The sequence below is a fragment of the Podarcis muralis genome, chromosome 6 (genome assembly GCF_964188315.1).
Source record: "Podarcis muralis chromosome 6, rPodMur119.hap1.1, whole genome shotgun sequence".
Classification (NCBI taxonomy): Eukaryota; Metazoa; Chordata; class Lepidosauria; order Squamata; family Lacertidae; genus Podarcis; species Podarcis muralis.
In genome coordinates this window covers 7,467,665-7,482,955 of record NC_135660.1, presented here as the reverse complement: position 1 = coordinate 7,482,955, position 15,291 = coordinate 7,467,665, and the positions used below count along the sequence as shown (strand labels likewise).

Below are 15,291 nucleotides of genomic sequence, written 5' to 3'. Positions count from 1 at the left end.
TGTGGAAATACTGGCATGAACCAGCATGTACTGGGAATGGCCGGTAGCTGCTTTCTGTGCTTGCAGCAATTCCCCCCGCCGCCAGCCGCCACAATCACAGGAATCGCGAAGGCTGTGTGCGAACGTGTTCACATCCTCTTCCTGCACAAACTTCACTCTGAGGAGGGGGCCAGAACTGCTCACCTGCAGAGGAAATTGGCCGCGTGAACTGGCCCCAGATTTGTTGCTTCTTACATGCCTTCCCAGGGCAGATGAAGAGGAATAAAGCTAAAAAAGCAGATCAACATTACCTGTGGAGGAGTGGGGGTAGAGGAAGTTCTAGCGCCAGACATTATTTCCTCTGTGATATCCTTGCCGCCTTGATTTGGATCTCGTATTCGGATCTGCCAGACAGGAAGAAAAAAGACGCACTTGCTGTTAGCACTGTAAGTATAAAGATTGTGTATGTTCTGCTGCTGGAGAGAGGGGCATTCCACTGTCACTTTCCTAAGGCGCTAATGACTGCCAAACCATGCCTGGTTCCCCACCCTCAAGGTAACCCCAGAAGGACATCTACAATTCATTTTGGAGTCGAGTGCATGGTCTGGCCCAGCACACCCACGCAATGCACACAACTAGGTTAACAACGTAAAATAACTGTCCTGTGCTGGATCAAAAAAACCTTGTCTACCTCGTTCTATTTCCTGTTTCCAACAGGGCCAGGCAGCTCACATGCAGGACATGAAGGCAGCAGCCTCCTGCCTTGCAAGATCAGACAGAGCTCCATCGAATTCTGCTTCCAAGACTGGCCAATGGAAGCTCCTAAGCAGCTGATGACCATCTCCTGTTGTCAGTGTTTGAAACGCCCATTACTCTAGCAGCATTTTGCGACAGGGAATTTCATTAACGCGAGCAGTTTCTAAGCTCTAGGCCTAAGATTTCATATTAAAACTGCAGAGTGGAAAGGAACGGAGGACCTTTTTCTGCCTCCCCACTTCCAGCTACTCTCTGAATACTGGTGATGAGACCCTCTTAAGAATATTAGGGGTGTGAAAATGAACATAATATTTTAGCTGCAGTTCATTCATTTTCAGCCTTGTATTCTTTTTATAAAAAAGTGCGTCTAGACTTGTTGTGCCCATAACTTAGGTTTAAGGTGCCATTTAGCTCCTAGCTTTAATTTTTCAGTTTCTTTGACCCCAGCATCTGGTACTCGGAGATACGTTGCCGCTGAGCATCCATTAAGCTTTGTTAAATGACACTCGGATGTAAACCTCCACCTATTTGTCTAATCTCAGAGTTTGTAGCCAACTTCACACCTTATAGATCCCTGGCCCATCCAAAACCTCGCAGGTGCAGGGAACCTCAAAGGCAGAGAGACAGAAAAGGGTCAGTCCAGCTTCCAGAGGTCAACGCGGAGGCCTAAAGTCACCCTGCAAAAACTCGTGCGTGGCAAGGACCTCAGACCACCCATATCAGGGGGGCAACTTCGCTAAAGCCAGCTGCCATGCCGTTCAAAGATTGGCGCATATCCCTTCCGACCTCCCGACCACAGGGCTGAGGCCAGGAGGAAGCCGGCTCCTCCTCCTGGCCCTGAGCGCCCAGGGTGGGTGGCTGCTGGAGGGAGCAAAGGGAAGACAGGTCCTTAGCAGCAGCTGATGAGGTCATAAGCAAGCTCTGTTTGGCAGCTCTGGACACAGCAGCTGAGCAAGGGCAAGGCTTGGGCACTAGCCCCTCTTCCAGAGTGGCCTGAGCTTGCAGCCAAGGCAGAGGCAACCCAGAGCAGCAAAATGGAGCACTGGGGGAGAACAAGACATGGGCCCTTCCCCCTCTGCCCTCTCCCCAATGCGGCAGCGCCCCCCACCCTCCACACCCCTTTCCCAATAGGACAGTCCATGCATTCTGACGTGACCTGAGTCATGTCACAATGCTCTGAGAAAGGTGCACACTCATTGGCTAGCTCTGCCCTTAGATGCAGCAGCTACGTAATACTCTTGGGTTGCATCCATATACTTCCCTCTTGTGGCTATGAGTATATTCGCAGAAGCATCACAAGCCCATAGGCTCAGTCAGTGCTGAAGCTGCTAAAAATGTGCCATAGTTCACAGCTAGAGAAAATGCTTCAGATCGGGGGGGGGGGGGGGCCTTCATTCCTCCAGATGTTGTTTGACTCCAGCTCCCAACATCCCTGACTACTGGCCATGGTGATGGGGGCTAATGGGAATTGAGATTCCAACACCTGGAGACCCAGAGCTTAACCACCTTTGTTCTACATGCACAAGCCTCACAAGTTCTGCCCTTTGCACCTCAGAAAGCAAGGCTGAGCAGCCACTACCAGATAAAGTAGACAAGAACTCATCCACCTGAGAAGGTAGACCCTCTAGGAGAAGGACAACTGGTCTTAAACCTCTGCTGCCTTGCAGGGTATCTTCAGGAGAAGAAAAAGCTACGGAATAAACCCTACACAAATCCAGAGTGGAGTCCCTAAGGCAGTTGAGTGGTGCCTGGTATGCCTCCTTCCTGCAACCAAGCTGGTGCCAAACGTATTGCTCTGCTTTCCTTTGGACCACATCAGTGAGGCCAAAGGGGGGAAGGGTCTTGTCGCCCGGGCAGCCCAGGACCTCCATACACACTGCCCACAGTCTGAACCCCAGTGAGGTCACTTTAGAGAGGCTAATGCAATGGCTTGACTTCACTCCCGAAGGCATACTCCATTCTCTCTCAAAACAGACAGATGACAATGACAACAATGGAAACAACAGAGTTTGGTTTACTAATGGTTCAGCGCAGTAGGAAGACGGTCACTTAGGCTTCATATGAACCAAAGGTCTGTTAAGGCTCAGGGAAGAGGGGTGGGAAATTAGTAGCTCCCATGCAGAAAAATAAAAATACCTTTTCTGTGAGGGAGCCAGGGTGCACCAACTGTTATTTCTAACTACATGTACAAAAGGATGCAACTTTAGGCCAAAATGGGGACATTGCTGTACACAGTTGTAGTACCATCTCTCTCCCCCCCCCCCTCAATTTACAAAACCTTCCCCTCCTGTGAGGTCTCCAACCAAAACGAAGCCTGCCTTGATGTGCCTGCAGCAGCTGGCATTTATTCCTGTTAACCTTTACCCAGTGTTAGACATTAGCCAGGCGCATTTTGCAACTGGCACAGGTCCAGTCGCAACCACATGGAGATCTCTGGATGCCAGATTGGTGACTGTGACATCATCCATCTGGCTGCCCCCCCCCCCATCTTTCTTAAGCAGGCAAGCAGAAGGGCTTATTCATTGCCTTTATATCCCACATGGTTCTCCTCCTTCCTCAGTTAATCCCTACAACAACCCTGTGATGTAGGTTAGAAGGCTGTGACTGGCCCTAAGTCAACTAGTGAGCTTCCTGAGTGGGGATTTGATTTCTCACAGGTCCTAGGAAGACACCACACTGGCTTCCTATAGTTTTTCTGCCATGGGGCAGTGATATCCAATTAAGCAGGTGAATAAATATGGGGAAAGCAAAATGTCCCTTAGAAAAGGATCTGAAATATTATTCCTAAAACTTCCAATTTGTTTTATTCTGGTTTTATTTGATGCTTTAGTGAGCTGAAACCACTTTGAGATTTATTCCCCTTTAAAATATAAAGCATTATATAAATGAAATGAATAATAAAAAATTCCATCGGGGGAAAATAGCTCCTAGACATTCCGTAACCCAGGTTTACAATGCCATTCGGCAATTAGCTTATACATTCGAGTTTCTAACGCTGCCTTCACCTTTCCTGCTTGTTTCTGCTCCACTCTTGGAAATTAAATTGCGGTCTTCTTAGGGCAGGGACCAGCTTGTTTAATTCACTGTGTAGAGTTCGGCAGCAGCACTGATGATGCCTTGCAAATGATAATGGCACCTTGCCACAAGAGTAATGCACAGTTCCCCACAAAGCAAGTGGTTACGTGCAGTGAATTATCTCCCTCTGGTAGAACGGAACATCCGGAAGTACAGGGGAGGGACTTTGGCCTACTAAGGACAGACTGTCCATTTGCCCTGGACAACACAGGATCCCGTTTCCCCTGCAGTCTGTGCCATGGCGATATTTTCCCAACTTGCAACAACAGAGAGCTCCAGGAAGTTAACACATAAAACAGTAATTAAAAAAACACACACAATCAAGTTGGATTCTGAATGAGCGCACACTCTTGGCTGCAGCATCAATGTGCCAAATTCACACCAGGGCATGGCACTCCCGATGACTCAACATGAATGAGGCACTTCAGACACCCTTTCAATGATCGCAGAGGAGCTGACGAAAGATTAAATGGGCCGGTTTTTCTCCTGCTCCTTCAACCGATGGCTGCAACCCAGACTCTGTCCGTAAAGAGACCCTAACAGTAATGCACCCAGCATTTATAAGGGGTCAGCTGAGGTGAGGTGGGAGGCGACAAGAGATATTTCGGGGCAAAATATCTAAATTTCAAATATGCATGCAGCATCTGAACTGGCAGCAACTGACCAACAAAGAGACACTTGGTTTGTGGTGGTTAGCTGACCCAGCATGTGGCAACTTGTGAAAAATGCATTGACAGGGATCATAAACAAGACGTTCTGTAAAAACCTAAGAAATATTGTAAGAAAGAAAAATAGGTGTGGAAGGGTATGTTAAAAGGCAATAGAAAATTTAGGAAATGTGTAATTAAAAAGTCTAATTCGCACGATTGTCAGAGAGGCTGAAGGAAGTCCAAAAATGAGAAAATTTGTTAAGTTGTAATGTGGTGCGATATGTATTTTTCTTGATGGAAATTAATAAAAAATATTGGTAAAAAAAAAAAGACAGGGATCATAAACAAAGGAAAATAAATCTGCTGATATTATAACGTCGTTCTACCAACCTACAGCACAGCCACACTTTGAATACTGTGTACAGTTCTTGTCACCTTGCTTCAAAAAGGTGAGCTGGGAAAGATTTGGGAAAGGGCAACCAAACATACGCCCCTGGGAGGAAAGCTGGGTTTTGGTTTGTGGGTTTTTGTTGTTGTTGTTTCTGTTTGTTTGTTTTTGGTTTAGAGAAAAGCTGAGTAAGGTAAGGGCATAAAATACTAGAACTTGGGGGCATCCAATGAATCTGAACATTGGAAGATTTGTGACAAGATGAAATAAAGTACTTTTCCCTGCAACACATAGTTAACCTTCGGAATTCACTGCTGCAGGAGGCAGCAATGGCCACAAAGTTGGACGCCTTGAATGCGAGCAGTGTTTCTACAACTTCCATAATTCCTAATTAGCAGGACCAGTGCTTAGGGATTGTGGGAGCTGTAGTCCAACAACAGCTGGGGATCAAAGTTTGAGAAACATTGCAACAGAGTCACAGTGACCTATGCCAGGCACATGGATGCTACACCAAGCTGACACCAATCAAATCTGCTTACTCAAAAATAAAAAAGTTGCTTGTTATTTTGCTTGTTATTTGTTAAGTGGCATTTGTATGCTGCCCCACAACTGTTGGGGTGGGAATGGCAGGATCTATCAGAGGAGAAGATCAGTAGAAAATTACGTTTCCAATTGCCAGCTGGCTATGCCAACCTCTGCCTCCATTTTGTTACTGGCTCTGTTCTTACACCACCATTATCTGACTGGCAGGTCTCACAGACCCTCCTAGTGTCCCTATTTTCCAGGGACATTTCCAGATTTACAGAAGCCGTCCCAGTTTCTGATTTGATCCCAGAATGTCCTTAGGATGTCCCGATTTTCATCAGAGAAATGTTGGAGGGTATGGTCTCAGTTACTTTATGGCCCTCTCAACTGAGCAATAACCCTCCCAAACATCAGGAATGGTACAAATTGTGGTCCAGCTGCTTCTTGAAGGTCTCAGGCTCCCACATCCATGTTCTAGAGGAGATTTATACAAAACACAATGCTTCTCAGCAGCCAACTAAGATGGTCTTTGACTCTACACATATGTATACACTGGAAGGCAGGGATGACATGGGGAGAGAGGGACCCACCCTTTTGCCACCTTCACTGATGAATGCGAAACGGCTGCCAAAGCCCGTAAAAAGGGGCTTCATGCCTACATCATGCAGCCTCAGAAGTGAAGTTCGCATTCACATCCCCATAAACACAACCATCACCAGCCGATGGAAGAAAAGCCGACTCAGTCAACACAAGGCACACAGGCCGCGACAACCGGTCGCCTACACGGGCGTAACTCATTGCACGCAAATGCTACTATTTTAAGTGTCTAGCATAACTCTCTGCTCTAACAACCCCTCCTTAGTGGCTATAAACAGCTCAGGTGCTTGTTGGACACCCTGCCTGACTAGGATTCACAAGACAGTTACAATGACTAGCAAAATACGGGGGGTGGTGGGTGGAACACTTTCAGAAGATCCCCGCATTTTGCACAACACTTCCCCCAAAACTTTTACAGGAGGAAAAGCCCAGATGGGTCTATGGTCTGTGCGCCTCCGACAGGACATCTCTCTCCCCCCAGGAATATGGAATGCATCTCTTGAAACAGGGCGAGCCGCATGTAGTTACATGCACACAGTCTGTGCCTCTAGGTCTACCTGTTATGTTCTGTGCAATGTGTGATGGAGAAGGAAGGCAAGATGTCCTCCAAGAATAAGCAAGCTCCAATCCCACCCATATGCTGCTATAATAATTTTTATTATTATTTATAACCCTCCCATCTGGCTGGGTTGCCCCAGTCATTCTGGGAGGCTTCCAACACATATAAAAACATAATAAAATATCAAGTATTAATGCTAGTGCTGCCTTCGCCTACCTGGTGCCCTCTAGATGTTTTGAGACTACAATTCCCATCAGCCTCAGCATTACACATCCATGCTGTTTGGAGCTGATGGGAATTGTAGTACAAAACATCTAGAGGGCGCCAGGTGGGTGTACTAGTGACACGGATGTGGCCCCTGCATGGCTGACAGCCCCCATCAGCAATGCATCTTTTTATTTATAGCTGCTGCAATATTCACCCTGCTATTATGGCTCCAGAGAGGCAGCTTGAAATAAACCAAACTTCAAAAACATGATGAAAGTGCATCATCATATAGCCACCAAACTACCTAAAGCAATAGCATTAGATAGGCAGGACTACGGTAAGCTCAAAAGTTTTCGATTAAAAGGAAAAAGAGAAAGAGAAACGGTCATGCCACGTCCCAACACACCTGCCAGAAGAAAATCCCCTTTGACATCCTCCTAAACAGAGAAAGTAAGGATTTACCTGCGAGGTTGGTCTAGGGACTGAGTTCTGTGCTGAGGGCGTCACTACAGAGAAGGCCCCGCCCCTTGTCACCAATCACCTTGGCTTGGCATAAAGAAGATATCCAGAAGCACAGGGAGAAGGGGCGAGACGCTTGCAAAAGCTACTATTAAGCCGGGATCTTCCTTTGGAGAAAGGAAATCAATGCATTTGCTCTTCTCACCCGATTCTTCTCCAGAGACATTAACTGGCACAGGGTGGAAATGGACCGTGTAGAAGCATACCACACAAGTAATGGAGGATAACCAGCCCAGGGTGCGTGCAGCCACACCTAGCTGTAGCCTCAGCCTGTGCACAGCTCCAGCCTGCTCTCCCCTGCCATTTCTCAACGTTGTGCCGAGCTGCATTCCGGACTCCTGATCCCTGCTGAACTCTGACCCAGATTGCCACATGCCCCTCGGCCGGAAATTACACAAGAGCATGCGGAGGTGGGCCCTGCTCCCCTGCCCTGCCAAATCCACACACACAAAATCCATTGAGGAAAGGTGAGCAGCTACACTTTTCCATCGGGCTTCACAGAGATTCTGAAGGTCTTTTGCACCCAACTGTGAGTGTAGCTGTATATTTCCTATGGCGCCATGAGTTTTGCAAGGAATTCAACGGCAGGGGACAGGCAAAGCGAGCTCTCCGCACGAAGGCAACTTCAGATAACTGCACAAAAACCCAGCAATGGGTGTGTGTGGACGGTTAGATAGACTTCTAAAATATAATAGATTTCAAAATGCCAGCCATGACTCCACCTAGGGAGGGAGACAGATACCAAGAGAAAGTCAACCAGGAATTAGATTTGTTCCCTGGCTGAGACAGGAAACCTCTTGCCAGTGCCAGGGCTAAACCTAGAGAATAGAGGAAACCATAAAATGGCTCAAAGTAGATGTCCTTACCACTTAAACAGCCAAGGCCAACTACCGCACCCTTCTAGAAGAAGGATTTTCTTGGCAGAGGGAATGGCTTCCTGATACAGTGGTGCCTCGCAAGACGAAATTAATTCGTTCCGCAAGTTTTTTCTTCTTGCGAGTTTTTCGTCTTGCGAAGCACGGTTTCCCATAGGAATGCATTGAAAATCAATCAATGCGTTCCTATGGAAACCGCCTTCAGACCAGGTCCGGGGACAGTCTGTCCCCCGACCTCTTCTGAAGGCTGGGGGGGGGGGACAAGGGCTTTTCTTCCCACCGCCAGCCTTCAGAAGGCTGTTCTGAAGGCTGGCGGTGGGAAGAAAAGCCCTTCTCCCCACCTCCCGCCCCGCAAGCTCTGGGGGCAGGAGGGCTTCGCTGCCGCCCGCCAGCATTTTAAGATCGCCCCGGGACAGCGGAGAAGTCTCCGCTGCCCCGGGAAGGCAGGCGGGGGGGGGGAGCAAAGACTTTTGACCCCTGCCGGCCTTCAGAAGAGGTCCAGGACCTCTTCTGAAGGCCGGCGGTGGGCGAAAGGCTTTGCTCCCGACGGCCAGCATTTTAAAAGCGGTCCGGGATAGCGGGAAAGCGCAGCGCAATTCCCTGCTATCCCGGACCGCTTTTAAAATGCTGGCGGTGGGGAGCAAAGCCTTTCGGCCCCCGCCGGCCTTCCTGGACCTCTTCTGAAGGCCGGAGGGGGGTGAAAGGCTTTGCTCCCCACCGCCAGCATTTAAAAGAGGTCCCCGGAGATTTCCCTATGGGCTTTCTTCTTGCGAAGCAAGCCCATAGGGAAATTCGTCTTGCGGAACGACTCAAAAACGGAAAACTCTTTCGTCTTGCGAGTTTTTCGTTTTGCGAGGCGTTCGTCTTGCGAGGCACCACTGTAGGCTCATATCAAATGCTGCCACAGACCCTGTCAGTTTACTGAGCCATATAAATAGGCATCACCTATCCTGATTGGGACGCGGGTGGCACTGTGGGTGCCTAGGACTTGCCGATCAGAAGGTCGGCGGTTCAAATCCCCACGACGGGGTGAGCTCCTGTTGCTCGGTCCCTGCTCCAGCCAACCTAGCAGTTCGAAAGCACATCAAAGTGCAAGTAGATAAATAGGTACCGCTCCAGTGGGAAGGTAACAGCGTTTCTGTGCACTGCTCTGGTTCGCCAGAAGTGGCTTAGTCATGGTGGCCACGCCGGCTCCCTTGGCCAATAAAGCGAGATGAGCGCCACAACCCCAGAGTCGTTCACGACTGGACCTAATGGTCAGGGGTCCCTTTACCTTTTTATCCTGATTGGCAGCGGCTCTCCAAATCTCAGGTCAAAACCTGCTAGTTGAAATCTTTTCAGCTGGATTTGCCAGGATGCTGTAACCACATGCTATTCTACTGAGCTACAGTTCTTTTCTGGCACCTGAACTCCAGCATTCTCCTTTTAGAAGATCCAACTGGCCCTCATAAACTCAGTAATCAGGCTGGGCAATATATCGATATATTGTCCCAAACCGGTTTTAAGTCCGTATCATGATATCAGTATCAGAATTCTTCACTTGGCAATATATTGGGAATCACAATATGTGTGTGTGCATGCACCATGCGAAAATCACAATGCGGGAAAAACCACAAAGCCAGCCAATGCCTCTACACAGCTTCATCCTTATTTCAGACATTGTGGTATGTCAGTATATCGTGATGTTTAGCTGGTAATGTATCAGAGTGTTGAAAACCAGGTATCACCCAGCCCTACTCAGTAATGCTACAGGCTGTGTGTGTTTTCTGTTTAACTGCGGTAACATATCAATTTTGCAGAAGCTGCTCAACTCTCTTATCTTGAAGCTGAAGCCCACAAGCCCCTGAGCCCCAACTTGAGCCCAAGTCTCATTGGCCTTAATGGAGCTTACTTCTAAATAAACCTATGCAAGATCCCATTGCCTGGCACATATACTTGTGCTCACCTTTACTTTGAGCCACTTCCCTTGGAACATAAACACACAGACACGGGCTAAGTCTATAATTTGCACTTTAGATGCCAGCATCAAATTCCTAGGTTCCAGGAGAACCACAATGCCTGGGATTCTCTTTCAACAGCCTCATACCCAAGACTAGGTAGAATGAGAGGGTGGGTAGGATATGAGAGGCATCAACCACCCAACAAAATGCAGTCTCTGTACAACATAAACTTTTAACTCATGCCCAGCGGCCACCCCCCAACTCCCATCTTACCGTCTTGCGTTCTCGCTTTGGCGGGATCGGTGGCTGCTGATTCATGATGACCTGAGCAGCAGGGAACTGCTGCACACTCTGGGCAGGGTAATATGCACCAGCTGGAGAGGGGAGAAAAGGAGGAAAGTTAAGGAACTGCTGTCCCAGAATTCCAAGGGGCAAATGATGCATCTGCAGGTGTAGTTCCTGAGCTCATCTCACAAGCTTAAAGGAATGAACCGCAGGGCAGAGCCATCAGGCGATGTTGCCAAGCACCTTTTTCAGTGGGGGAAATAATCCCCCGACTAGCACTGGGGCAAGTCACTGCTCAGCTCCCCCTCCACACACGTACGAACAAGAAGAGAGAGAATGAATATCCCAGCAGGAACTCCCAAAAGAGGCAGGAGGCTCAAGGGTGGCATGTTCGCCTCTAGACCTGGTCAGGAATGTCAAAACCAGACCAACTTGTTCAGCAAGCGACACCTCAGCATTCTTTCTCCATGATCCTGAGCGTCCCTAAGCCACCCCACTTCCCCACCTGGGGCAACCCCTTGCTTTGAGGCTGCCCCATCCTAAATTAAGGCATGCTGAAGAGCTTCAGCTGTAACTACCTAAATCTGCGGCCTCGTTTGCCTGGTTGCATGGAGGGGGGAGGGGAGGAATGAAAGTATGGCTGTGGTCTAGAACTGCGTGTCCCCAGAATTCCCTGGGCCACCTCCTCAGCTCTTCTCCAAACTTCCTTCCAACCCAACTCTCTCTGTGAGCAGCAAACAAGAGAGTTAGGAAGACTGTACAGAAGCAGGGACTGTCTCTTGGCATCTCCTCCCCCAGCCACCTTCCCAAGCTTCGTGGCCTTATCTTCTACCCAGCATGCATGGCACCCACCTAGTCTCTCCATTGGGCAGACTATTTTGAATCTAAGACTCTGGGAGACAAAACGTAAGAGAGTCTAGGGGAGGGCAAGGAGTTCTAGAAATGAGTGGAGAAGCAATCGTGCTGAGAATTACAAGTTCTACAGCAGGGATGTGGAACATGTGGCCTCTGCTGGTGCTGTTGAACTACAATTCCCATCATCCCCAACCACTGGCCCTGCTGGCTCTGAACATCTGGGAGGCACCAGGTTCGCCATTCCTGCCCTAGAGCAAACTCAAAAGGAGAAAAGTTGCCGTTTGCATCATTTTAAAAACTCACCAAGACACATTTTAAAACATCAATACGTAGAAAACATGAAAAACCAGAGCAAACAAATAACAGAACTAGTAAAGGGTGCACCATATAGCCAACTTCAGACAGATTCACCTCCTACAGCTTGTGGCAAAAAAATCCGTAAGTTATTAAGCACCATACGAAGACGGACTTTCTTTCTGGCCGCCCAAAATCTGCCAGACAGACATCTTCCTGGCAGAATGAGATATTTCAACTGTGGGCCACCCAATCCCAATGGACATTTGCAGCAAAGCCTTGAGAGGAACTATCAAGGGATTTCCAAGGTTGCTCTCCCAAACATCTCACCTGCTGATGCGAAGTGAGGAAAGCAATGGAAAAGCTTCGCCTAGTTGACCTCTGGGGTTGAGCAGACAGAAAGCCCCAAGATAAATGTGGTGCTAAGGTGTAATGATGGACAGAGTGCCTTTGGCAGGGGAGACAACCATGAAACTGGACTATGCCTGGACCAGAGCTTGGGCAAAATGATGGGAGGACAGCCTTTAACGATTGTGGTATGACAGAGCCCATGGAGAAGAGAAGGGGGGAAATAAAACAGGGACAGGGATTCTTGTCATGTTCCCCACACTTCCTTAGGCATTGAGCACCCTTACAGCTGTGTGCAATCCAGGCAATCTGGGTTGGGAGGAACCTAGATTCCAGATGGCATAGCTACCAGACACTGCTAGTGTTTACTTCCTGGCTGTCCTGCACATCCAAAAGGTTACCAACTTGATTAATAATAACAGAACAAAATGTTCCGATTTACAACTGTGCTACAAGGGAAGCTTCAAAAGCAGTTTAATTGCCGTGGTTTCCTCAAACAGAACCAAAGCAATGCAGCACAGCATGGGGGAGGGCTGAGTGATATATCAATATAGTGTCCAAAACCATTTTCAAACCCATGCCATGATATTGGTTTCATAATTTTTGACCTGGCAATATACTGTAAATCATGATGTATGTGGGTATATGTACATGTGTGCTATGCAAAAATCACAATGTGGTAAAAATTGTGAAGCTAGCCAATGCCTTTACATAGCTCCATCCTTATTTCAGACATTGTAATGTATCAGTATATCACAATGTTTAGCTGGTGATATATCACAAAGCTGAAAACCAGATATTGCCCTGCCCTAGTGTGGAGGACGTTTGTCCCCCCGTCGTCGTCCCCGATGTTCTTCAGCTACAACTCCCATCATTTCTGACAACTGGCCATGCTTGCTAAGATGAGCAGTAGTTCTGCAACATCTGGTTCCCCACACCTTCCGCAAGGCAACTGTGGCTCAGTCCTTCCAATAACCAGGCCAAAGTGAATCAGGTATCAGAAGGAACAAGATTGGGGGTGGGAGCAAGAAACCCTTGAGGTGTGATGCATATCGTCAGAGCTAAGGTAGCCTGGACCAGCGGAGGCACAAAAGAAGGCATTCAAAGGATTTCTAAAGGGTGGGAGAAATTCAAAGCAAAAATGATCACGAACTACAGAGGAAGTGTCTTTCCAGACCTCCTGTGGGACTCTCTCTCCATAGTCAAGGTGTTTCCACCCCGAATGCCCCACGTTCCACAGGTGCGCCTAAGCACCAACCCCGCAGCCTGCGCATTGCCTGCATGTGCTAGACCATAGAGAGGAGCTGCTGCACTGACTAGTCTAGCCTGTTCTGAGCACATGGAAGCAGCCCTCTGCCTGTGCTGAGTCATCTGGCCTAATAAACTTTATGGGTGGGGAGTGCAGTGCGGCACTTTCACAAGCTGACAGTCACCCCTGAAGCAAGCAGCCGCAGAAGCACGCAGCAAGCCGGCCGTGGCATGAGGCTGCCCAAGCAGGCAGTGATCCTGGAAAGGGAAGCTGCCAGTGCCTGTGGGAGATGGGCAGCAGGGGAGAGGACCATCAAGCTCACCTCCTCCAATCACCGCAGGCTTGGAAGAGGAGAAACTGCGCACTGATCAACTGCTTCCTGCTTCTCCAGGTCTCAAGGCACAGGAGTCAGATTGGGGTCCTGAACACACAAGCTTCTCTCCTAGAGGCCCCAACTCTGCACGGAAGGGATGGGATAGGAGCAGGCAGCATATCAGGCTCAGCACACCCGCTGCAACTCAGACCTCTGAAGAAGCTGAATGCACCTACCTTTCGGGAAAGGGTGTGGGCAGGAGGGGGGTTTTTTTTGCAACCTCTGCAGCACTGAAAGAACTATGACATGCAGGACTGGGATGGGATGGAGGCCTCAGCTCACATTTCTGAGTCTGCAGGAGCAGACTGGGACAGGTCCAGGCTAAATATAGCAATAGTGCTCAGTGATCATGTGAGCCCCATGTGGGGAAGGGAAGGAGGGAGGGAGGAAGAGGAGGACCAAACACTCAAGGCAACTTGACAGAAGTTATGGGGAAATATTAAATCCTGGGGTGGTGAGGAGAGAGTGTGTACTCCAACAGCAGCAAATCTGTGCAAGGCAGAGCTGAGAATGTGTTGTCTCCCCCTGCTGCGCATGCGCAAACCCACCCACCATTGTGGCTTGGAAACGCAAGACTAAAAGCCACTTCAGGGGTGACTGGGTCAGGGGCTCCTATCAAACCCGCAGCTCTCTTACTGTGCTGCCGCAGCAATCCAAAGCCAGGCTGAGGCTAAAGTCTGCGCAGCCACTGGCTGGGCAGTTAAAGATTAAACTGACCCCACCAGAAAGGAGAAGAGGAGAGGGGCCCCTAGAGATGAGACGAGACGGATCCTGCACCCAACCTGCCCAAGCACACAGGTTGCATGATCCAACACTCTAGTGCCGAGTCACTCTTGGAACTGTATTTTCGTGGGCTAAATTATTTCAAAGCAAATAAAAGTATTGAGACCAAACGGGAGTTGAAGAGAACAAGTGTGCACAGTTCTCAGTCACTCTGAGGGAATGTCATGCAAGATTGCTTCCCACGCCCTCTTGCCAGGGCAACCACGGCCTCGGTTTGCCATCAGAACTATTGTTTCGCAGCTCAGGATCACTTCCAACAGGAGTCGGGCTTCAAAAATGTCCCATTTCTGTGACATTTAGGGGTAGCAAGACAAGAGACGAATGTGTGAACCTCCCAGGCTTACGCCATGAATGGGGACACGTGTGCCCATCCAGATATTTTCTGGACTCCAACTCCCATCATCCCTGATCGTCAGCCATGCTGACTGGGGCCGATGGGAGTTGGAGTCCAACAACACCTGGAAGGCCACAAGCTCCCCATCCCTGCGGCCATCGGTCCAGAATCAGCAGAGGAAATCTGGACCAAACCATTCGGGTGGGTGGCTGCCTAAGGACTTTTAAGTATCCCTAAGGCAATAGTGGGATTGGAAAGAAAATCTGCACCAACAAAGCTGGCAATTGGGAAATTGACATGGGAGCTTGGCTCTGGATTTTTCCATTCTTCGGCCATTCCACTGCATGTTTTCTTTTATTTATTTGAATGTGCAGCTCAGGGCTGGCTTAACACTTCCTCCCTGTTAGGCTTCACCCTTCCACCTCGCTCTGAATATATATCCTTACCTGCTCACTCTGACTCTCCCAATAATCTCTGCTTTGCAATTAACCAAACACCCACCCGAGTTTCTAGACCAGAAATGGAGAAACTGAGAGCATTCACACAGGTGCTGCTGGCCTACAGTTGCCATCCTCCCTGGCCGCTGAGCCATCTTGTGAGCAGATGGGTGGTGGAACATTTTAAGGCCACCCGTGTTCTTAACAGTACCACCAGGAGGCCTCTCAGGGAAGTCCCATGTGGTGGTGTTTCTTATTCTCAC

The 15,291-nt window shown here is 48.9% G+C and overlaps 1 protein-coding gene across 23 annotated transcripts in view; it reads right to left on the bottom strand.

Annotated features, from left to right (window-relative positions):
* EIF4G1 (eukaryotic translation initiation factor 4 gamma 1) overlaps nt 1-15,291 on the bottom strand; it is an 80,003-nt gene that overhangs the window by 30,581 nt on the left and 34,131 nt on the right. For 22 of the 23 annotated variants that reach the window (XM_077929695.1, XM_077929707.1, XM_077929709.1 and 19 more), the window contains 2 exons: nt 10,344-10,444; nt 291-383 (listed from right to left, as the gene is read on the bottom strand). In XM_077929695.1, the coding sequence (XP_077785821.1) occupies nt 291-383; nt 10,344-10,444 (194 nt within the window). Of the gene's footprint in view, nt 1-290; nt 384-7,198; nt 7,525-10,343; nt 10,445-15,291 lie in introns of those variants that run through there. The other variant, XM_077929718.1, reaches the window with a different exon arrangement.